We start from the raw sequence: 24,970 nt of genomic DNA, 5'->3' as shown, positions 1-24,970 counted from the left end.
CGAATCATTGGATGAAAAGGCTAATTTAAAATTCTTTCATTCATCTAATTATTATTTACTTATTTTGTTTATTTACCAAACTATCACATATTACATATAAGCAGTCGATAAAAACGATTTACTTTTAAGACTTACCTTTCTTATAGATGTTCTATACATTGATACAAAATTATTCACATATGAATACACTATATATACATACATATATATATATATATATATATATATATATATATATATATATATAAATAAAAATATATATTTTGCGTTAACAATCGCGTTGAATATTGATAAAAAATAAATACTAATAAGTTGTATAAAACAACGCGACACACACCCATACACACACACACACACACACATATATGAACGCGTTATGAATCAAATATTACCTTGCGAGATTTCAAGCAAATCGATCATTTGAAAAAATTTGTAGTATATTGTGCCTATATTGCTTTATATGTGTGTGGTGCAAATATACATATGTTGGCAGTAGCAAAACGTACAATTGTATAGTTTCATTTTTCAAATTGCTACTGATCAATACAAGTTATAAGATATTATTGCAAAAAAAAGGGAAACAAATCTATTGCCAAACTATATATCAGGAGTAGTATGCAATGGTGTTATTTACATATTTTTAATGTTGCAATCAATGGACTTGTGAAAAAATTTGGAGATAATAAAAGTACTACAATTTATATGCTGCTAAGAAAGAAATGTGAATGAATATTATTTGATAATCATAATACATGTGTATGTTTATGTATACCATGAAAATTCAAAAAAAGTGTAATTAGCAACGAATTACATAATATAAAAGTAAAATATCATATCAACAAATATTTTAATGCACAAAAATCGTCATTGTAATTTTCTAATATGATTGCACAAGTATAACTGCTATAACAATTCATTTACATTTATATATTAACCAACCATGCGTATAATTATTAAAATAAGATATAGATAGTTTGTCAAATGAAATCATTATTTTTTTTGTTCTTTTTTTTCCTTTTTTTTCCGCTGAAATATAACAAATATTGATATTTTATTCTCTACAGTATAATAATTTTCTTATTTATGGTAATACTGTCCAATATTTTTTTTTCAATAAGAATATGTGTGCATTTCTTGTATGATAATTAAAATTCACATGCTCTGTTGGTAATCATGGTCTAATTATTTAAGGCAGCAACAGTCTTACCGTGTAACACGAATTATAATCAGATTAATCTTTGTTCAAATGTGCCTATACAGTATTATATTCACTTCTATTTAATGTGAGATATATTTTGCTAACAGCAAAAAACAGAGAGTCAAAATGATATTAACTTGATTATAATTTTGGCGATGTATAGGTCATACATATGAATGTATATGTATAATATAAAAATATGCTTCTTTCATCTAAATATATTACATACAATTGCCATGTTTTCCACTTTCTGCTATCGTTTGATAACATGCATTGAATTAATTAAAATTTATACAAAATCATACTTGATAAAGTTGCATGTAACTAGATTGCTAATCGAGGGGAAGTTCTTTATCACTTTCCTTTTTTATAAATGTCTTGTACATTCATTTCATCGGATAATGCACAGGTACTAATTATATTTCTTTCACAGAATCCAACTGAAAATATTTCATTAATAGTAAAATAAAATTATCATACAAATGTAAGGAGATAATAAAACTCAGTTGACATTCGTGAAAGAAATATGGCCATTAAGTTTATAACACATACATAGCATATATATCAATGTATATGTCTCATATAATAATATTACATTATGTGAAATATATACACAAGTAAATATGATTTTTATGCTACGTCCATGCTATTGTATTGTGCAAATGGTTTTTGTTTTATCTACTTTGTATACTACTGAAAAAATTTTAAGGCACTTTGTCACTTGGAAGATTTTTTTTTCATAAAAATATTCTCCATTCCTACGTTCCCACATTGACTAGTGCTTAGTACATCACAGCAAGCTTTTGCTTAAGTCCTTGCGTTAGATGACACACATGGCCTGCTCTATATGTAAATATAATTCTATAAAAGTCAATAAGAAATTCTGTACAAAGACAAGCATCTTGCAGTTACAAAATTTGCAAACATTGAAGTACATTGCATCTACGAAGCTATATCATACGTAGCTTCGACAAATACCGTAATATTATCTATAATCGTAATGCATACGTGACCATATAACAAGCGTAATACATTTTTTTCTTTCGTTCTAAATATGAACATATAAAGCACTTAGTTCCCATATTACTTATTACTACTACCGGCTCTTCTTGACATAGACTCGTTATTTCAAATTCAGATAAAATATACATGTGGTGATAATGTAACATTCACTACAGGACGAGCTCTATATATATATCGTAACGTAATATGCAAATTTGACACTTGCTAGTTTATTTAAATATTTGTAAAAAAAAGATTTACTAAATGCATAATGAATAGTAAATTTTATTTACTTTCAAAAATTACTCAATGTATTAAGTATAAGCCTACAGCCAGCACACAAAGGAAATTACTTCACTAATGTTTTGTCTAGTACATAATTCATTATTTAGCACCAATTTGATATTAAGTATCCCACTCTTATGAAATATTATAATAGTCTGTTTATATACATTGTATCATTTTCCTTTTATGTAAGCAAACACTTACATATTTCTAGGAAATTACTGAATAAACATTCTATTTGTAATTGGTTTCATCAAACTTAATCCTCAATCATATACGTTTTATTAGTGCTCTCCTAGCTGTGCGTGTTTGTTATCTTTACAAACACAAGATGAAAAGAAGAAACTATGCGCATGATATTGGATTTTCTCCAACAAGTGTAGGTCATAGTTGAATTATAATTCATTCTCAATTGTCCTAATAATATTAATATTAAATGGAAGCCACTAATAGCGATTTTATAAAAAATCCAAAACCAATTGGATTTTAAATACACCCTGCTGATCTATTTCTCAGAATGCTTTGTTATAAATTCGAAACAGTATCAAATTGTTTCGTATGAATAGCCATCCAAACAAGATACTCTTCAGCAATGAGAGACATTAAAGTCTTCTCGTCTTTGCTAATATCTTCAAATAGGCCAAGTCGATTACCTTTACAGAATTCAAAACGTACCTCAAGGTTTGCTACGCATATTCTCATCGACATTGATGGTACTGCACGAAACAGTCCCACAATCCAGTTTCGTATCTACATGGAAAAATATTATCGTTTATTGTAAAATAAAATAAGACCTCTCTAAGATATTTCTCATGGAATTTACCATTAATTCCTGCTTGTCGTAAAAGAGAAACAGCTTCCGCGTATGAAGGAGGTGGCAATTCATTTGATCCTTGAGCTTGCGTAATAACTTCGTAAGAAGGTGGTCCGGGAGTACCCATACCGCTTGTACCGACGCTCGGAGAAGCTGCCAGTTCCTGCAAATGCTATTACAATGCTTTATAATTCATAATATCTACGATTGTAAATATATAAAGATAACAACGACAGAGAAGATCCTTGAATAAGAAATTATAAGTTGAACGATAATATAATGGTATTTCTATAGTATAACACTTGTTAATATTATAGGTCTATTGTTTCCTGCTTATCAAAACTCTTGTCTCATGTATACATAATTCATTCCCATTTATATATATTTCATTGACTTTTTTCTTTGATTCGTTTTGCGCGCAATATACGTATGTCACGCGACATTGGTTGCAGAAACGTTGCGACGTTTAAACATATGCATATTAACAAAGGAATCAAAAAAAAAAAAAAAAAAATAAAAAGAAAAAAGTAAAACGAAAAAGAAAAAAAAATCAACAGAAATAAGAACGAAATTGTTAACGATTCTAATAAATTGAAGAGACCATTTTAATATACGCGAAAACGACAAATAGATAGATAGATAGATAGATAGATAGATAGATAGATAGATAGAGATAGATAGAGATAGAGATAAACAGATAGAAAAAGAGAAAAGAAAGAATTCGTTGTTTACATTATTGTAAGTTGAAAACATTACGATAATAATTCGACGACATACCGTACACCGTAATACCGTTATCGCTGTAAACAACTAAATTGAATAGCAATCGCGATTATAATGTCGTTTGTTCTGAATTCTTTACTTCTTTACAAATTCTATCTTTCCTTTTCTATTTCTTTATGATCTTATCCGTTCACATATTGAACGTACATCCATCCATACATCCATCCATCCATACATACATACATACATACATACATACATACATACATACATACATACATTCAAGGTTAAAGCTTAAAAAAATATATAAAAAGAAAAAAAAACCAAATGAAAAAGAAGAGGGGGAAAAAAAGGAGGGAGAGAGAGAGGGAGGGAGGGTGGAAGGGAGAGATAGAGAGAGAAAGAGTTATGGCAATAGTATGTACCCTGAAAAGTTGTCGTTGATGAAAGATCATCTGTATGACGGACTTTCTTCTAAGATATAGCATACACTTAACGGCGACCATCAGTCCGGAACATATAAAGATCGGACCTATGAGCCACATGTGGCCCAAATTGGAAAATACGTATCCCTCAGCGACATCGCCGAGCGCAAATACGGTGATCGCTGTTCCGACCGTGAAGAGAATGACACTCAACGATAAATAACTATAGCTCGTGCAATCGCACCTGCCAAACGTGCTCGGTTCGTAACGTTCTTCGATTTGACGCAGTCGGTTCGATAGAAATGGACTCTCGAAGACCGTAGCCATGATTCCTCTTTTTTTTTTTTCTTGTGCGAATCTCGATCATACGAAAGATCTTTTTATTTTCTTTTTATTGCTTTTTTTTTCCCTTTCCTTTCCTTTCCTTCCTTCCTTCTTTTCTTTTTTTTTCTTCCTTTCTTTTTCAGTTTTATTTGTTCTCTCTTCTTCAATTTTCTTTTCTTTTCTTTTCTCTCCTCTTTCTTACGGATCCGTTACGGACGTCTCTACCAGACAGAGACAGACAAACGACCAGATCGAACTCAGGGTGAATTACCTTTGTTTTCTTCCTCTTCTTCTTATTTTTTTTTCTCTCTTTTTTTTCTTTTCTTTTCTTTTCTTCTTCTTTTTTTTATTGTCCCTTTCCAATTGCTTTATTTTATTTTATTAACGTACGACAATGACGAGGATAATCGACGATTGAAGAATACGATAACGACGGAGAGAGAAAAAGAAAGAGAGAGAGAGAGAGAGAGAGAGAGAGAAAGAGAGAGACACACACACAGTTTTGTCGTCGTGTCCGAAAACACAAACACAGCCGGGATTAATTTTTACTCCTTTTATCCTTCCTCAATAAATTGCATTTCCGTTTAATTTCATCATCCTATAAAGTTGTCTATCATCTAATAACAACCTCCACATGGATCGGCGACTCGTTCTTTTCTATCCTTTTCCTAACCTCTTTTTTTTTCTCTCCTTTCCCTTCTAATTTACTTCTTGATGTTTCTTTCTATCGTTATTATTTATATTTTCTTGTTTTTATGTGTTTATTTAAATCGTTAACAAGAAGACGCTCGATTCCCGCCACTTCGCCTCAACTTTCTGATCGAAGAAAACCTCGAACTCATGACTATGCTTAACACTGACAATAAGCCGCCCGCCCTCCCTCTCCAGTCCGTCATACACGCTCTAGAGTTAGTTCAACTCGAAGACTTTCGCGAGGCAAGCGACACGCACCTACCACGTTCTGCGACTGCTCCGCATGTAGTCCGTATGATTTTACTTTAGCTTTTAGATATCTGTAATTCGACAGATACGACGCTAGATGGCGCTATACGTCTCTCGATTCCTCGAAACTAACACTACTAATTAACCAAATTTCTTCGATTTGTAATTTCTAATCTACAAAAAAAAGGATATAATAATACAAATAATAATAATAAGGATAGTATTGAAAAAAATGTCTTTTTTCAATTCTTTTCTTCTTTTTCTCTTTTTCTTTTCGATCAATGAGCACAATTACAATTATTATTAAATACAATTTGATAAGGGACCATAACCAAACGCGTAAGATCGATATTAATATTTAATCGATGTGCTCGATCGATTATTTCAAACTTGGAGTAGCACCTAGCGGCCGATACTCGAACAAATGTTGCAAATGAATCTTCAATGATAAACTTTATTTTTCGCATATGTATATATATATATATATATATATATATATATATATATATATGTATATACAGAATGTCCGATTTAAATATAATATATACCCGCAACAATTTGCCGTAAATATTAAAAATGCAAAAAAATGTTACAGATGAGCGTTGTATCGCGTCAACGAAGACACAGATAATTATTTAATTGTGCGATTTTGAGAGCTTAGAGAGCTTTCGTTTAAAAGTCACGTTTTTCAATATAATCCAATATTATGTATTCTTGAAGCTGATATCTCAGTATTGATTTGAAAATGCTTTAATCAGCACATTTATTGTTTTGCATGGATATAAGCCATCGTTGAGTTATTAAGTATTAAATTTTGTGAGTCCCTTGACAGCAGTTATCCGATGTATACAGCGCTTTATGTGCTTCTGAACTGTGTAGGTATGCAAAATATATGTGTACGAAGCATTTTGAAATTAGTTTAATGTCAGTTACAAGAATGTTTAATAAGGGATATCGGGTTTTATTTAAAAATGTAAACGCGACGTCCGCCCTCCTTCTCTCTTTTCTCTCTTTTGACGTGTAACATGTAACATTCGTGTAAAAAAATTTTTTCGTGTATTTACTATTCAGAAAAATAATCGAGTGTAAAGATATAAATCGTATACATACATACTGTATACATAAGTACGAACGATAAGTCAATTCTACGTAACTTTTAACGCGCGCATTTAGATTGAAAAATCCAATGAGATAAAATTAGGAGAATCAATAAAATATTTTTAAATAATTTATCGGAATACTCGTAAATAATTCTTAGTACGAAGAGATATATAGAAACGTTATCTAAAAATTGAAATTCTCTTATCATCGAGAATCGATTTCATTTTAAACGATTCAAATGATCTTTTTCGATCGAATGATATATATCTACATACATACATACACACACACATATATATATACTTGTATATTAAATCGATTAAATAGATAAATTCGTAGAATTAGACTAATCCTTTGAAATGCTTCGTCGATAGGCTGATTGCCAACTCGTCGATTAGTTCCCTGTATATGATCGGGCTCACGTTCTGTGCGAGTCGATGGAGGAGAAAGCAATCGCCAAAAGTAAGCACTCGAACTATGGTATTTGCTTTGGCATGCGCAAGGGTCCTCATCGAAGCTCGCAAAAGATAGACTCTTACCCTCGCTTGAGAGAAAACAATGATCCTGTAACACGAGTATCGAATGGAAAAATATGAAGAGATCCAACTATACTAGATACGGATAAAAGGAGTTAATAAAAGAAAAAAAAGAAAACAGAGAGAATGAGAAATATAGTTTACCTGTAAAAGAGAGCAAAAAAGCCGAGAATCGTTAGAAATATCAGCCAGAACCAAATAAAGAAGAAGACCTTTTCGTTCATCACGTTCAACGAGAGAACGCAAAGAGCGTCGTGAATTTGGGTCGAGCCGGCCGAGCCGAAGGTGTGCATCGTGCACTTGGTGACCTTGGGAAAGAGTCGGGTCATCGGATCTATCTTATCGGAGTATTGTTTTTCCTTGGAAAATGCTAGAACTGCGACTCCGTAATGTCTAAATTCACCCTCGAAGAATAGATCCAATAGATATAATTGTCCTATCTAAAGATGCAGTTTTCTGTGAAACGATTTTTCTATTTGCAATAATTTCTTTGTTTCTTTTTCTTTTTCTTTCTACATTTCTTTTGTCACTTACCGTATTGAGAAAATTAAAAACTTCGCAGAGGAAATAACGAAGAGCGTAGAAATTGTGCGTCATTCGAAGATCACCTTCAATAAAATAGTCGACTAGTTGACGCTTTCTATTCTCGGTCCAAGCATCTCGATCCAGAAACGAAGTGGAAAGGTCCCTCGCGAGCAAAGCGACGGTATCCCTTTCCCATATTCCCCATAACGCTCGCGGCACGTAAAAGAGAATCGCTTGTAAGCCGAGAATAAAGCAAACCTGTTGCGTGAGAGACGCGTCTGTTGTTACCTAACTCACGTTGTTTTCTCTCATGGACAGAGAAATTCAAGCGACGAAATACCTTTTGCTTCTGACGTTTCATATAAAAAGAGAGATTTTTAATTGATCGTTATGGGAACGAATGTTTACCCAGATTTTTTAATATTCAACGTGTAAATATCTTTTATACGTTTACCAATCATATTCGCTACAATAATTTTTACAAATTCTTTTTTTAACTAGGCTATTGTTTTATTGCGTAGGTAATTAAAAACAATTTCTGTTCTGAAAATCTTTTTGAAGCTGCGAATTTTGATATCAAAATGTAATTACACGCCTGAAAACAGGCAACGCTTCGTACCTCGTCGATAATTGTGCTTGCGAACGCCATCTATCAGTAAAAAACTTTTATAATCCTTTCTGGTGGGCAACTGTTCGTGTACACGCATGGAAGAATTGATGTTGCCTATTAAAAGGGGCTTAAGAAATATTCCAACTGATAGATGGCGTTCGTAAACACAATTTTCAAGCGAGTACGAAGTGATGTCTATTTTCAGGTGCAGTTGTCAGGTTCCTGTTAATATTTCATTATGAAGAGTGACAAACAAATTGATAAAATAAAGAACTTTTCTGCAACCTTCAAAAATAATTATCAGCGAAGAACTGTCTAAGATATTCGATACTTATTTAATCACTACGTATATATGTGTTGATAGCTAATGCGATACTTTAAAGATATTTGTTTGAATAATTAACGTAATTTAGAATGTCATCCAAAAGAGGAAAAGATGATTTCTGCTGGAGTTTCTCTCCATTTATCAAAATTATTTTTAACGAAAAGTTTACGAGACAGAATGAGGACACTAACCCACTGGTAATAACGATGATAGTATAATTCGTCGTCCTGAGATGCATTTCCTATTCCTGGACTTGCCACAGTTCGACCTGGTATTCCCTTTAAGTGACGTGCCACTGTGAAGGTACTATATATCCAGCAGTATGCGTTTAACGTCGTTCTGTCTATCGAAAAGAGTATTATAAAGAAGAGAAAAAAAAGTAGTTGATGACGATAGAAAAGTCGAAGGTTAAAAGTGATAAATATGTAAAAGAGTAATGTCCTCTGACATTTCTCTTTTTTTCGACCAGACCGAACTTAAACGAGAAAATCTTTTGTCCTTGATAGTGTTTATGCTGCTGCTGAGGGAACACCGTAGTTCTTTTTAAAAAGTGCTCTCCTCGTCCAGCCTCGAGCAATGTCCGATAACGGCTATTAAACTACGTACGCACGAGAATGTGCGTAAGAACAAAAAAAAAAAAAAAGAAAAAAGAAAGAAAGAAAAAAAAGGAAAGGAAGGAAAAGGGAAAAAGGGTCTGTTAAAATTTTAATTTTAAAAACCTTCGAGGTATTTGCTCGATGTATTTTTCTTGCTGGGGAGTTTTAAAAGTGCACTTTTCACATCGATTCCATGTTTACCGACGACACTTAGTCCGTAATTTCAAGACAAATATTTTCTTCCCTTCTTTCTCCCTCTCTCTCTTTCTCTCCCTCTCTCTCTCTCCCTCTCTCTCTCTCTCTCTTTCTCTCTCTTACTTACTAACTCTGCCCTTCCCGTTATCCAGTTTTTTTTTCTTTCAGCTATTTTCCACCTATCCGCTCAGCTCATTTTCACGCGATAGGTGTCGTAAACGTTGATGCTAGCGCGTGCCTGTTAAGCTTTCCTCGATGTTTAATGAATCGAGGGACACTCTGGCACGTTTAAAAGCACCTGCCTCTATTTATTCTGAGTAGGTTGCTTGCTACGTTAGGTTCAAAATTCTAAATTCTACGATGGAACGAATGGTACATGGTTGCAATTAATGTTAATTAATGACAATCTCTTGTCGAATGAAAGGAAAGCTCTATTTCTTTTTTCTTCTTCCTTTCTTTTTTTCCTTTCTATTTTTTTCTTTTTTTTACCCTTACGGAACATGACTCTGATTAGAGAAAAAGAATAGAGAGGATGAGAAAGAGAAAAAAAATATGAGCAGGGAAGAAAGAATTTCTTTCCCCTTTTTTCCCTTCCTTTTTTTTTCTTTCTTTCTTTCTTTTTTCCAATGGAAAAGAAAAGAAAATGTCGTACCTATGCTGTGATCGGAGATGCAGCTAATTGGTTCGCCTATGAACTGTTTAGCGGTTACGAGCGTAGCACAGACGAGAAATAGGAGAACCGTTGCGCGTGAATGTAACCTGAACACAACGTTGTCGATCCGAATTCGTTCCTCCTGAAGAAGACACTTGATAGGGGAAAAGAGTTCCAACATGCCACCGACCTGTTTTTGCTTCTTCTTTTTCTTTTTCTTCTTCCTTTTCTTCTTTTTCTTCTTCTTCTTCTTCTTCTTCTTCTTCTTCTTCGATAAATTTGTTCTTGATTATAGAAAAAAAAAAAAAAAAAAGTGAAGAAACTTTCTAGTCGGTCGGTCGGTCGATTGGTCGATCGAGAGAAAAAGATATATATATATATATATATATATATATATATATATATATATAGAGAGAGAGAGAGAGAGAGAGATGCACGAACGCGCGCACATACACATACACACGCACAGACACTTAACTGAAATTGAAAAAGTCGTGTGGCTTTTGAAAAATATGACAGATGTCAACTCGATCGACAATTTAATTGATCGTCTTTTTTCTTCGACTTTTTTCGAGATAATCGATTAATCGAAAGAAAGAAACTCTTTATTTCGATTTTTCTAGCCTGTCCATTATCACGATAAGAGTTCATAAATATGTTCAAAAAAATTTGTTTTAATTACAGCCAGTATTTTCTTTTTTTTTTTCTTTCTTGCTTTCTTTTTCTTGTTTTTTTTTTTTTTACATGCGAGTGTATGTATAATACGTACGTACTTACGTTCCTACTGGTCCTGCCTGCGACGTGACATCTCTTTGAAAATGGCAAGGACGAGAAGAGGACTCGTGAAGAAGACAAAAGAGTCTCTATAAATCTCCGTTAGTACTTGCTTGTTTGTAGGGTGATTTTCCTAGGGTAGTGATATAAGGAAAGAAAAGGAGAAAGAAGAAGAGAAAGAGAAAGAGAAAGAGAAAGAGAAAGAGATAGATAGAAGACCGTGATCGAAAGTCGTTCGATTAGGACAAATTCGAAACGTCGGAACGTCGTCACTATTTTCTCGGACAATGATTAAAGAACACATCCTGACCCTTCTATTCTTGGAATAGAAAACACTAAAATGAATCTTCTAAATGGATTTTTATCTTTTTTCTTCTTTTTTTTTTATATTGTTTCTTTCTTTGTCTTATCGCTCTATCTTTGTCTTTTCAGGTCAATTGAGGGAAAAAAAGGAAAAAGAAGGAAACGTAACGAACCTCGAAATTGTTTTAACCTCAACGTCCGAGGGTAATCTTTATTAGTAAAAAATATAGTAATTATCATATAATCGCAAGTTACATATCGATGAAATATCGTTATACCGATAATTCATTCAATTGTAGCGCTGTTCTCATGGCCTCGTACGCGTCTATTGATATGCATACGCGCATACGTTCGGCTAATTATTATTATTATTTATTATTATTGTAATTATAATTATTATTACTATTACTATTATTATTATTATTATTATTATTATTATTATTATTATTATTATTAATATTATTATTACTAGTAATATTATTATTATTATTATTATTATTATTATTATTATTATTATTATTATTATTATTAATATTTTCTCTTCCTTTTTTTTCCTTTTTCCTTGTTACAAATCTTTTTGTTGCTAACAATCTCTTTACCACCCTCTCCTTCTCACTCTCTCTTTCTCCCTCTTTCCGTCACATATATTTTCCATCTTTCTCATTCTGTATCCATTAATCCCCATGTTACAGTAATCCCCATTGTGGCCATTTAATCATGGCGCACGTGTGTGCGTATTAACTAGAAGATTGTCTAAGTCTACGGAAAAAACACGATCTATATGTACAAGCAAAACGCGTTGTCTTATCACATTTAAGGCTGAACCCAGACGGAGCTCGCACTTTTCATTTCGACGTTCGTCTCTTGAGAATCACTCTGGGCTATGTCGAGAACACGCTTGTACTCTCGAGACCATTTTTCTTTCTTTCCTTTTATTTTTTTCTTCTATTTTCTTATTTATTTCTTTTTATTTTTTTTTCTTTTTTCCTTTTTCGTTTACATTTCTCCTTATTCCTCCTCCTCCACCACCAATCTTTTCTTTTCTTCTTTTTCTTCTTCTTCTTCTTCTTCTTCTACTTGTTTTTACTTTTTTTTACTTTTTACGTTATTTTTCTATCCATCCTCCCCCATCTTCTCTCTGTCTCTCTTTCTCTCCATATCTATCTCTCTCGTTATTTCTCGCACGAACACGCTCATATACGCACCCAATTCTTTTTTTATCATGTTCTCTCTCTCTCTCTCTCTTTCTCTCTCTCTTTCTCCGTGACTTAACGTTCAATGTTCGAATAAACTGCCTCGAGAAATTTACATCTTTTCGACGTTAGCGGTCTTGAAAAGGGTCATAACGTTGGCATACGTTCGTAGGGATATGCCGAGAGGGAAGTAACGTAACGAAGAGAACGAGAGAAAAGAACCGGAGAGGGAGAAAAAAGGTAAAAAAAAAAGAAAAATAAAACAGAAAGAAAGAAAGAAAGAAAGAAGCAAAAAGACATGGGGTTGAGGGTGCGAGTAAAAAAAGAAAAAAATGGGCGAGTCGAAAAATTTCAGTACCTTTACGATAAATTACTACTCGTCGAGAGAATTCGTTTAAGCACCAAGTTAAAACCATATCGGGTGGTAAAGGTAATCGTGAAGCTGTGTACTTGTTCTCTCTCTCTTTTTTCTTCTCTCTGGCTCTCTCTCTCTCTCTCTCTCTCTCGTGTTTCTTTCCTGCTATCTTGATGGCCGACACGAGACGAGCATCGCATCGTGTCTATTCATTCCCTGTTGGTAACCGCGGAAAAAACGACGAAATAGAACTAAACGAACTTTTCTCTTTCGGCGATATACGTTAGTAATTATGTGGCTGTATTTGTGTGTATGCACATGAATGTTTCTGTATGTGTGTATGTCTGTATGTACACAATTTTAACATTTTGCGTCTAGCTAACTTGAGTATCTCTTTCCTCCTTCTTTCTCTCTATCTCTCTCTGTGTATATATATATATATATATATATTTATTTGAATATGCATTAGTATGTGTACTTACTACATATATATATATATATATATATATATATATATATGTACATATATATGTACGTAAAATGTATAACAATATAGATCAATACGAGTACATAGGATCGCGGATCTGGAAATTTAAATAGAACGGCTACGATGAAATGCATTTAAAGTCGCACGCGTGTTTTTATCGCGACGCGTAATTGAAAACTTCATTTCCTTACGTCTCTTACCGTATTTCTTTTTTTTTCTTTTCCTTTTTTCTTTTTTCTCTCCTTTTTTTATTTTTTAACGTTAACAGAACGTAAGCGTTCCTTCTTTCCCTCGCATTTTTCTTCCGTATTATTTTCTCTTTACTTTTTTGTTTCCTCTTGTGTAACTCTAAACTAATGCGTGATCCCTTGGGTTATAAATCGCGAAAAATTTCGTTGGTCTTAATAAATCAAATAATGGTAATAATAATAATAATAATAATAATAATAATACTCATAATAATACTCATAATAATAATAATAATAATAATAATAATAATAATAATAATAATAATAATAATAATAACAACAACAGTAGTAGTAGTAGTGGTAGTATTAATAACAATAACAATAACAACAACAATAATAATAATAATAAGAATATGAATAATAATAATTATAATTATGATGAGATGATAGACGGAAAGAATATACGAAATAAAAGTTCCTCTGGGCGAATAACCGGAAACGCTTTTGTTTCTCTTCTTTAACGAACTTTTATGATATTATTATTTCGCGATAAACTTTCGCCGTGTCGGCCCTTCTCCAACCAAACTACCCCCTCAATCTCCCTCTACAACCCCATTACCCCATTACCTCACCACCTTCCCAGTTCGTCTTTTCCGTCGACGTATCCTAACGAGAAAATAACAACGGCTTATGCCGGACCCGCTCGTACCAACGGATAGAAAGGATTTACGACTTTATCGAGAATTCATTTAGCTTTTTATGAAGCCACCAGCGAGGTGGATAGTCCAGATGGAAGTTGGGTTAGTCGAGATTGTCACATTTCTTCTATTGTCAATTCTTACCAAAGCAGGATTACGAGAGAGAGAGAGAGAGAGAGAGAGAGAGAGAGAGAGAGAGAGAAAGAGGAAGAGAGAATAAAAGAAATTGATAAATAAAAACAAGAAAGAAAAAAAAGTAACTGGCAGATAAAACGAGAAAAATGCATAGAACATTAAATATAAATCTGAATCCGACTGGATGATAAAAAAAAAAAAAAATGGAAGAAAAACTAAATACTAATTGATTCTCATTTTCTCGCTATTGGTTCCGTCGCGGGCTATTTTAACAGTGTTTCTTAATAAAATCTGATATAACTTTGTTATTTTATATATATATATATATATAATATATATATATTTAAAAATTTGCAATCTTTCTCACCGAGTACGAACGTCCATTTAATTTACCAACAATAAAATTCCACCATCATCCTTTTCCTTAGTTCCGTATTGTTCTCACAATATATTCCTCCGTATAGTAGTTTCAAAGATGGCCGTCGAAATGCAGGATAAAATTTTCATTGGCACTTTCGCGTCCTGGGAGCTAAGGGAATACACGGACGTGTGTTATTTTGCAAATATGCTTTCTCTCTCTCTCTCTCTCTCTCTTTTTGTCCTTCGCAACTCGAACAGCACGACGCTATGTTGCGCCACGGACGTAGTTTCTAAAGACTAGTAATAACTGTTGCGAGTTGGCAGTTGTTCTTTTATTTTAACGTAGGTACGAAAAGGAAGAGATTATTAATTGGGAGGAAAAATCGTGAGAGTTGAAAAGGTGGTCTCGTCGTTGTGATCGAACGAAGAAGGAAGAAATGATCGACACGACGACAACAATGACGACAACAATGACAACGGCGACGATGACGACGACGACATTCGCGTTCGCGTTGGTAATTCACAGGAGGATCGTAACGACGATATGCTGGAACAGGTATCAGCTCCGAACGCTAGTACGGTACGTGAATGTCTCTAGAACGAGAGCGACGTTTACAAATGCGACACACCACGATGAGGCAAGTAACTGCAAGTAATATGGCCAAACCAGCACCGAGTCCGGCACCAGCCCAACCAGCAGGACCAACGACACTTCCACCGTTCGATCCAAGAGGTCCAGCACAGCTTTCGAGAGACTCGTCGTCAGGCTCAGGACGACTGTTGTTATTGTACGGAACGACGATAGTCGAGCTGGTACTAGGACAATTGACAACGCCGTTACATACCAATCTCATAGGTATGCAACCAGCGTCACCGGGACAACGGAAGCCGCATTCCTCGTCGAGTTTTTGCGTGTGTAGTCCGCCGGAACTATCCCTTGGTAAATGATAGAGTTCGGTCCAGACGATTTTAAAGGCGGCTCTAGCTGGTGCCATAGTTCCAGTAAATTGTATTACTATGTTCGAATATTCCGTGTCGTCACGATCGGTTGGTAGAATTTGACTAGCCGAGATGACGGGCATTTCTCTGACATAGCTGACATTCTCTCCGCAAATACCGAGGAAGGGATCGATCGATCCAGGAAGAAAGATTTCTAGCTTACCGTCTTCGCAGGAACGAGAAGCAAATTTTATCTTATCGAAGTGTAGCCACAAGTCTCGTTCGTGATTGACTCTTAATTCCCAAATACATTTGATCGATCTCGGTGGAGCAACGTAGCCTAGTGCCTCGTAATGAGGAAATTCGATTTCACCGTCCGTGATAGCAGGCAATATCGCAGGCCCACAGAGTGGACTGTGAGCGAATTCGTAATTGGCCTCGAAAATCGGCGAAGGTTGTTTGAAGTAATTCGCGGCTGCCCGAACACCGTCTATTAGAAACTTTAGATCGAGTCTCTCGCCACGGGATACTACTCTGATCGGTGATATCGGTACACTATCTTCCTCGTCACGACGACATATACAAGTACCCTTAACGCCGTCTGGTCCAGGTTCTCGTATAACCAATCTATCGACTCGACTGTCCCAGCAATGACCACAGTGACCGGTAGAACGTTCCTTGAAAGACACCGACTCTATGGTTAATATCACTCTAGCGAAAAGTCTCTTGTCTGTGAGGAACGTATAGGTACATGAGAGATCCATCGGTGGGTTCCCAGGTCGTTTATAAATCAACGTGTTCAGGGGTGATCTCAAACGTCCAACACGAGCTCTCCACGAAGTAAACTTTTCGTCGCATTCTGTGCCAGGCACAGGCTCGCCGAATCTCGTGGCATTGAAAAAATCATAATGTGCCCAATAGTAAAGGGAACTCCCCGAGTAACTGCCGGTTTTACTTTCGAATCTAACGAATAGAGCGTTCGAAGTGGAAACAAAATCGTGCTTTTCCATGGGCTTGCTGAAGGTATCGCAGAAGGTCTTGATTATTCTAGCATCGTCCGGCCAATCCGCATCGTATAGAGTAAGACTCTCGCCGCAGTCACCGTCGTAAGGCTTGATGGGCGACTCGATTCGATTGACACGGAAACTGGGGAAATAAAGCCTGGCTATTTCACCAGGGCGACCCCTCAGCAAATAGGTACAGCTCGTATGGGGTGGGTACCAGTGCGCGACGGACAGGAAGATACCCTCGTTACCGCTTACGAGGGACTCGCTGTTGAGTAGCCAGTCGCAGCTACCGTTTTTTACGCCTGCCGTTTCGACGTGACCAGGCCAGTTGCCAACGTTAAAGTGAAAACCCGTGTTCAAGAGCGGTCCGGCTGGCGAGGAAACAAATTCGACATAGAGATCCTCGCTGGTGCCGATTATACTGTAGGGGAATTTACCCATACCGCAGAATGTACCGATTACAGGACTATTTTCATCCTTCCCATCGAAGACACGTATATAATCGTACGGACAATGCTCCGAGCCGGAGCTTATCGGTCTCATCGGGCAAGTCATTATATTCTCGCATCGTTGTCCGTCGATATTGAACTCTTCATTCTCTATATAGAGCTTTATGAATGGCAACCGTGTGTTTAGCTTGTATTTACAGTGCAAAGCTCGCGGATAAATACCCGGAAAGGCCGGGCTCTGTACGTAGCACGTTTGCAATCTGCAGTCCTTAAAAACCCTCTCGCAGTAACTCCCAGGCACGATCTCGCCCCTTCTGTTTGGATAAAGTTCTGGATGCTGGCCGTACCTCAGGTAAACGTCGAGCTGCTGCTCTGCCCGCGAGTCGAAACTGAAGTAAGTTTGGTCCGTGAAGTTCTCCGCGTGGAAGATCACTCGTACGAAGCTCGTCTCGGAAATGAACGTTTGCGGTTGCTCGGATTCGCCACAATAGACACCGGGGTCCTTGCGATTGCTCACCTCGGTTTTCGTGTTGCCGTCTATGATCTGAAACAAACAGATGAAAAAGAAAAAACAGAAAGAAATAGAGAGAGAGAGAGAGAGAGAGAGAGGGGGGGAGAGGATGAAGGAGAGAGAAAATAAAAAAGAATCTCCTTCCCCTAGAACTTCTCCTCATTCTCCTCTCGAGACGCCCTTGTTTTTTCTCAAATTGATTTTCCTCCCTTCTACTACCACCTTTCTACTCGTCGGAGTCCCGGGACCAAAGAAGGGGCAAGTGTTCTCGCCGGAATTAATCCGCGGGAGGATGAGAAAAGCGACGGAGCTTGCGTAAACTTTGCCTTCCGGCGTAGTGTCATTGTGATTTGCGTTTCGACCATTCATACCCCAACAACGTTATAAGAATCTTTTTAGGGAATATTGGAAAATACTTGTGATTAACATTTAACGAGGAAACCTAACGATTTGGTACTATCATAATGTACGAAAAAAATACGATCTACCATGAAAAGTTTCTTTGGGAACAATTTCTTTCGGAATGATCATTTTGAACAGAACGAACTGTGTGATTATCGAAGAGGAAAATCCTTCTAATGAATTCGTCGAAGTTATGCTATCGAAGGACGGGTCCGACGTTTCTCAATTTACGAAGGAAACGATGAGAGTTGTGGGAACGTTAACGAGACGATAGCGGGAGCCGAAAGCGGAAGAGCGAAGCGTAGTGTTGCGCGCTAATTAGGCTTTGCGGTACGAGCCATCTCGCAAATTCAATACCAAGCTGTAGTTCTCATGTAAACGATCATTGCGATAAGCTGGCCAGGATAAAGCGAGACTCTGCTCGGCAGGATTAATAGACCCATTACAATCTATACGCGCGATCGAGTTCCGTCCATTTTGCTCCTGCGATTGCCAGTCTCTGTTTGCGAGCTCGACTTATCTTTTAACGCGATCTCTAAAGGGAGAAAGGGGCAGAAAGAGACAGGATGTGAAGTGCTTTGATGGTTGCTCTTCCTTGATAAAGAGGGAGAGAGAGAGAGAAAGAGAGAGAGAGAGAGACACGATGGATTTACTAAGTTTCTACTTGGTGAAGTAGAAATGGCTTCGCTGTGATAATAATGGACGTTAAATGGATAAAATAAAAAAGTGGACAATGACCTACCCAAGATCGAAGCGAGCTTGTCTGTAAATAATTCAAGTAATTTTGAATAAAAGACAGAGAGATATGAATAGATATAATTACTGTCTCTCGTAAAGATCCATCCTAACTGTTTATTACAGATTATTAAGAAACTGTCAAACGCGCTTTTAATAGACCCTTTGAACGTTCTAGTCGAGAACGAGTCTAACTCAAAGAGGAAGATTTCAATGTCTTACGAGCATGCATCAATACTAAAACGTTGTTACGTTGCACGATCGTATCGTCCGTCTGTTCGACGAACGTTGCTTATACGGTGTCGTCGGTACTGTAATCAAAGTTCCACTTGCAGTATATAGTCTAGTAGTGCAAAGACCTCCCTTACCAATCTCTCTTACCTACCTAACTATCTACCTGCCTACCTACCTATCTATCTATTTATCTGTATGTATGTATATAATACGATTTCATACGTGAAACTACGGGCTGAGGATATCAAAGCAGAACGTATTTATCAGGCTCAAGAGAAGCTATCCATCAGCGTTATCGTTGTCGGAATTTATTTTGAGCTACGACGTAAAATACTGTCGCGTAGGCAAATCTATAAGTGTCTATCTATCTCTATCTATCTCTATCTATCTATATATCTATCTATCTATCTATCTATCTATCTATCTATCTATCTATCTACCTCCCAGTCGATTCAAGCGTAACATCAAGAAAGACACATAACTAATTCCGTAAGCTTTAAATTCCGAACGTTCTTTTTTCTGACTCATCCAATAATCTAATCGAATTTATTTGATTTACCTATCCGATAACATTGACACGCCTTTCTACGACATATATTATATCATATACGATCAAACGATTCTATTCAGAATCGTGTCCATCGTCGTAGATATTACGAATTACTAAGGAGACCTAAATCGGGATATCATATACTCGAAACTTTCTACCACCAAACTTTATTCGCGAGTTTCTTTGTACTCTTAATAATACCGTTATCGTTGAGGATCCCGTATCTGAACGGGCCTCCGGCGAAGAGACAATAAATTACCGACGTACTACGATAAGAGATGGTAAAAGAGAGAATTGGAATAATGGAAAAGAAAGAAAGAAAGAAAGAAAGAAAGAAAGAAAGAAAGAAAGAAAGAAAGAAAAAAGTTAGAAAAGACATAAAGAAAGATGGAAGCAAAGAGAATAGGAAGGGGAAACGAATTTTGATCGTTGATACATACAGTAGGTACCTACAATAAGAAGTATGATAGAGAATCGTAATAACGATTATATTCGTAGGGGGTTTGCAGAGAGAAACCTTCGAAGCATCCAGTATAATACTTTAAAAGTACCATAATTGCGGCAGAGTTTCTACCAATGCGAACGGAGGTGATAACACAGAGGGTTGAGTGAGTGAGAGGGTGGAAGGGAGAATGAGGAGAAGGAGGAGAAAGAGGAGAAGGAGGACGATGAGGAGGAGGAGGAGGGACGAGCTGCTCAGTGTTAGGAAGATCAATAGTCGTTTTGCAACGACGTTAGGAGTACTCGAGTGTGTATTACGGACGATATTTACCAACGAATACAGCAATTTTATTCAACGCCTTTATCAGAGTTGATTAACTCTTCTTGGTAAGCTCCAACCAACCTTAATATGTTTCAACTCAGATGAGACGAACGAAGTATTTTCTTAAGATGGTAATTTCTCGCATTTTCTCCCTCTCTACGGGAAGAAAATTCTCTTAATTTCATACGGTACCCGACACCCCTATGTTAAATTTCGAAATACGAGCTCCTTTTCCTTCCTCGATTAACGAAGATTATACACGGTTCTATGTACCTTTCTGACTTTGAGTTCATTCATATTCGAGTTGGTTCTCGTCCGATTTCGAGGAAATGATGGGAGAGAGAGAGAGAGAGAGAGAGAGGGAGAGAGGGAGAGAAAGAGGATAGAAAGGGAGAAGGAGAGAGATAGAGAAAGAGGGAGAGGGAGAGAGACAGAGAGAGATATTCGTGGATTTATAATGAAAGGAAGAGGGATCCTGATTGGCTATCGTGTGTACATAGATATGTATGCACATACATTGAAATTGGTGATACTCGACGGAAGCGTAAAATAATGAACGTATAGCTCGTTTGTTAGCGCGAAACTAACAACGAAAATGCGTTCTTAACGAGGAATTAAACGTTATCAACTCGGTACACTTGATGAATTATATTATTGTTATATGTATGTACACACAGATATGTGTATGTACATATACATATATATAAAAATAATATTAGTTTATTATAAATAAAATGCGAATATATTATCTTCGTAATTTATCTTTGGTCCGATTGCACGAATTTTTTTCTTCCTTTCTTTCCTTCCATTTCTTTCTTTCTTTTTCATCCTTTCTTTTTTTCAAAATTATAGCCTCTTCATGCACAATCTCCTAACAAAAAATTGGCGGATCTATGCAAAACGTATATCGAATGAAGCCACGATTATACTCAAGATTTTGGAGGGTGCAAAGGGAAAATCATTTGAAAAGTTTTATACGAAAGCATGAGTAATAATAACCGCAATAGGCGTGTACCTATCTCTATATATATATACATATATATATATATATATATATGTATGTATATGTATATGCATATGTATATATAAGCAAAAGCGTAGAACAAACGAGCTTTTCATTTCTTTTGGCCCTTGATAATATAGCCGAATAACCACACAGCCAATTTCGCTCGTCTAATATTCCGACTGTTGCGCCGAGCCGGACCAACGCGCGCAATTTGTTCCGCTAATTAATTGCACGACTTTAGATGAAGGATAGCTTGCCCAGCCGTATTTCTCTCGTTAATGGACGTCGCACAATCAGCCGTCCAAGGCACTATGCATTTCGCTAGGAACAATGCGTTTTCATCCACTCTACCTTTACCCTATCCTGCTTCTCACCTTCTCCTCCTACCCCACAACCCTACCTACCCGACCTTCTACGAATCATTAGCGACTCTAAGCGCGCAAACCTGAAAGCAATAAGAAATTTCCTTTCGTACCGACAAAAGAAAAATCTTTCATCATCTAAACGAAATTGTTTCTAGCAATTCGTAGACGCAAGATTTTTCTCATTAAAAATCGATTTGTACGTAACTTTATACTATATACCACCCTTAACTTTCTACGATATATTATATACTGTAAAAAAACGATCGGGACGATGTACCTATTTTATATATATATATATATATATATATATATATATATATATCTGCAGAAAAAAAATTATATGCAATGGTTATTATGTTATCTTTTTTCTTTTCTTTTCCTATATAAAAAATAATAAAAGGAACTCACCTGCAGGTAACCACCCGAACAAGTAGTCGCATTCTCCAATACGCCCACTTTGAATTTCTTGAAACGTACACGAAGAATCCAATCTCTTGGTGTTCCACGAAAAGCACGAAAACGATACCAGCAGTAAAGTGGTTTTCCCATGTTGGCAGCGGTCACTGCAGGACTAGAAACATCCTCGTAGATGTCCACGGTCTTGTTGCAGTGACCACGGTCCGCTAAAATTAGAAATAAATGGTACGATTGATAAAAGTCACGTATTTTTTTTTCTTTTTGATCAAAATCAATGTTTATTTAAATTACGAATAAGAGAGATATCGACTGTCGTTCTATTTTATTTGATAATAATTTATAATATGAAAAAGTATTCAATAAAGATCATGCGTACATTTTATCTAAATATTATCTTAATATATATATATATATATATAAATATATAAGACACATTAATACTGAAGATCCTTTTATCATCCCTTCCTTCCCAAGCTCCCCTAATAAATATTAAGAATACTTAATTAAACGCATTCTCGAAAATCACATTATTCATCGACAACGATCTCGTTTACCTACGTTCAACAAAGTTAAGAAACTTTGAGGGAAAAATAAGAGAAGGGGTAAGAGGGATAAGAAAAATGAAATAAAAAGAAAAAGAAATAAGAGAGAGCAAGTCAGGAAGCGAAGAAGAAGCGATAGTCGATCATCTTGTTGCGCGACACTCATAATCCCCATCCACTCCTAACCCCTCGTCATGTATCTTCCAGGCGAGCTCTCAGAGACTGGTCGTCATCACTCGAGTTCCCTTTATGTCGTTGTCGTTGTCGTTGTCATCGTTGGTTGATGTTTGTACCATATTACGAAGAATAAAGGAAGAGAAAGGGAGATGGATGGATGGATGGATAGATAAATAGATAGATAGATAGATAGAAAAAGATGGAGAAAGAGAAAGAGAAAGAGAAAGAGAGAATCTTGGAGTTGCACCAACGAGATCATCCAAAGAGAAGTGTCCTATTAGTATGAGTATTACAAAAGAAAGGAAGAAAGAAAGCAAGAAGGAAAAAAATACAAGAAGAAGAGAAAGAAGTAAAATAGAAAAAGAAAACAATGAAAGAAATACATAAGAACGTGAGATTTAAGGGAGAAGATCGAAAGAAGGGATGGGTGGTAGGTGGTCTAGATGTAACAAAGAAAGAATAAATTTGTAAAATAAATTTGTCGCCCGTCGAGGCTCACAAATGTCTCTATTTTTCAAGAGAAAGATAGAGAAGCAGAGAAAGAGAAAGAAAGAAAGAGAGGGAGAGAGGGAAAGAGAGAAAGAAGAAGGGAAAGAAAGAGAGAGAGAGAGAGAGAGAGAGAAAGAGAGACCAAAAGACGCTTAATCGATTCGGCTTTTGCCGTGTTTGCCACGCCGCGAGTTATACCTATATACGGTACAGAGTGAGGGTGGTCGGAGGGTTGGAGTGTGAGGGATCGAAGGTAGGAGTAAATTGTTATTGATTTACCGTCTGTAGAGTCTCGCATCGTTTGCTACCAAATATAAGAATCGGCCCAATATATGTAGGTATATATATACATACATACATACATACATATATATATATATATACACACACATACAATATATGTATCGTATACCTACTATTTCATACTCTATCTTCTTCTTTTTTTTACTCTTCTCGTGATAACGAAGACTCGAAAAAAGAGAAAGCGAGGGAAACTGGAAAGGAAAATGCGCAATAAGATTCGGCTTTGTGTATCTCTTCGTCTGTTGTCTTCTCAAAGACAATCGTCCTCGTCGTGTTGTCCTCGCATTGAAAGGCCTCACTGGTTTTATCGAAGGAATTGTATCGATCTATTTCTCTTTTTCTCTCCCTCTCTCTCTACGCGTCTATCTATCTTACCATTTCGTTTTTCCTCTCTTCCCTATCTCTCCTCTTTCTTCGTTGGACCTTCTTCGATATAACCGAACGTTCGATTACTTTTCGCTTTTATATCAACTTCGTCGTTCGTTCTTCTATCGAATACAAATAGGAAGTTGGGAGATGAGAATGGGAACACGCAGTGTCTCGGCATGGAAGGCTGAGGCAAGAAAGTGTGGTCCACTTGTGATATATACCTAGCTCTATATATCTACAGATTATATACACTATTACAGGGTGTCCTACTTTAAAATGGACCATGTCATTATTCACGGTGATATCTCATCCGATCGAAATATCTGATTCTTTTTTTTCTTTTCCTTCGTTCTTCTTTTTATTCGAATTACCATATTTAAATTCTCTTTGTGATTACTTTTCTCTTTTATTTTTTTTTCTCTCTCCCTTTTTCCTTTTTCTTTTTTTCTTTTTCTCTTATCATTTTTAAATTACCAACACCAATTTGAAAATGAAATACCACCTAATCATTGATTATTTTTGTCATATGTAAAATACAACGATCTGAAAGAGAATAGAATCTTGAAATTTCGGAAAACTCGGATAGATAGAAGGCGAGGATGGCGTTTTCAAGGAGAGATTTTGCAAACGCAAAGGAAAATGTCTCGTACATTCCTACTTCGATGGATCTTCCTTCTCCGTTTTCTTCTATTCGTCCGAATAACGTCGCTTTCACGGGTTTTACATTTTTGTTAGGGGCAAAAGCTTGACTCCCCTACGGGCGAGAGTGGAAAACGCTGGCGCAGCCACACGTCAGATTTTTCTCTTTCTCTCTCTATCTCTCCCTCTCTCTCATTCTCTCAAATACACACATACACATATTTTCGTGAGAGAGAACGACGAAACGCCTTGAGGGTAAAGAAAAAGTGCCGCTGTTGGAGACGCACGCCGAGAATCGTAAAGCTCGGTGAATTTGAATGAAATAAA

The 24,970-nt window shown here is 36.1% G+C and overlaps 3 protein-coding genes across 6 annotated transcripts in view; all 3 read right to left on the bottom strand.

Annotated features, from left to right (window-relative positions):
• Nucleotides 1-1,114: 1,114 nt before the first annotated feature.
• LOC127063493 (uncharacterized) lies at nucleotides 1,115-5,719 on the bottom strand. 2 transcript variants are annotated; one of them, XM_050993356.1, is made up of 3 exons: nucleotides 4,448-5,719; nucleotides 3,309-3,471; nucleotides 1,115-3,235 (listed from the first exon to the last, which is right to left on the bottom strand). In XM_050993356.1, exons 1-3 carry the CDS (start codon nucleotides 4,772-4,774, stop codon nucleotides 3,162-3,164), a joined length of 564 nt encoding a protein of 187 aa, XP_050849313.1. In that variant the 5' UTR covers nucleotides 4,775-5,719; the 3' UTR covers nucleotides 1,115-3,161. The 2 variants fall into 2 exon arrangements, with proteins under 2 accessions (XP_050849313.1, XP_050849314.1); XM_050993357.1 differs by having other exon boundaries at nucleotides 3,309-3,462.
• On the bottom strand, nucleotides 4,966-11,359 carry LOC127063492 (innexin inx2-like). 2 transcript variants are annotated; one of them, XM_050993353.1, is made up of 6 exons: nucleotides 11,027-11,359; nucleotides 10,254-10,537; nucleotides 9,002-9,153; nucleotides 7,885-8,133; nucleotides 7,495-7,790; nucleotides 4,966-7,378 (listed from the first exon to the last, which is right to left on the bottom strand). In XM_050993353.1, the coding sequence occupies exons 2-6, from the start codon at nucleotides 10,432-10,434 to the stop codon at nucleotides 7,156-7,158; spliced, it is 1,101 nt and encodes a 366-aa protein (XP_050849310.1). In that variant the 5' UTR covers nucleotides 10,435-10,537; nucleotides 11,027-11,359; the 3' UTR covers nucleotides 4,966-7,155. The 2 variants fall into 2 exon arrangements, with proteins under 2 accessions (XP_050849310.1, XP_050849311.1); XM_050993354.1 differs by having other exon boundaries at nucleotides 11,031-11,045.
• A 3,342-nt stretch (nucleotides 11,360-14,701) lies between these two features.
• Nucleotides 14,702-24,970, bottom strand: part of LOC127063490 (uncharacterized) — a 13,916-nt gene continuing 3,647 nt past the window's right edge. For both annotated transcript variants that reach the window (XM_050993350.1, XM_050993351.1), the window contains exons 3-4: nucleotides 22,116-22,330; nucleotides 14,702-17,685 (exon numbers count right to left, since the gene is read on the bottom strand). In XM_050993350.1, coding sequence (XP_050849307.1) covers nucleotides 15,319-17,685; nucleotides 22,116-22,330 — 2,582 coding nt within the window. In that variant the 3' untranslated portion in view covers nucleotides 14,702-15,318. The remainder of the gene's footprint in view (nucleotides 17,686-22,115; nucleotides 22,331-24,970) is intronic.

This window comes from Vespula vulgaris, chromosome 4, assembly GCF_905475345.1.
Source record: "Vespula vulgaris chromosome 4, iyVesVulg1.1, whole genome shotgun sequence".
Classification (NCBI taxonomy): domain Eukaryota; kingdom Metazoa; phylum Arthropoda; class Insecta; order Hymenoptera; family Vespidae; genus Vespula; species Vespula vulgaris.
The sequence above is the reverse complement of the archived record's forward strand: the minus strand, read 5'-3'. Positions and strand labels throughout refer to the sequence as shown.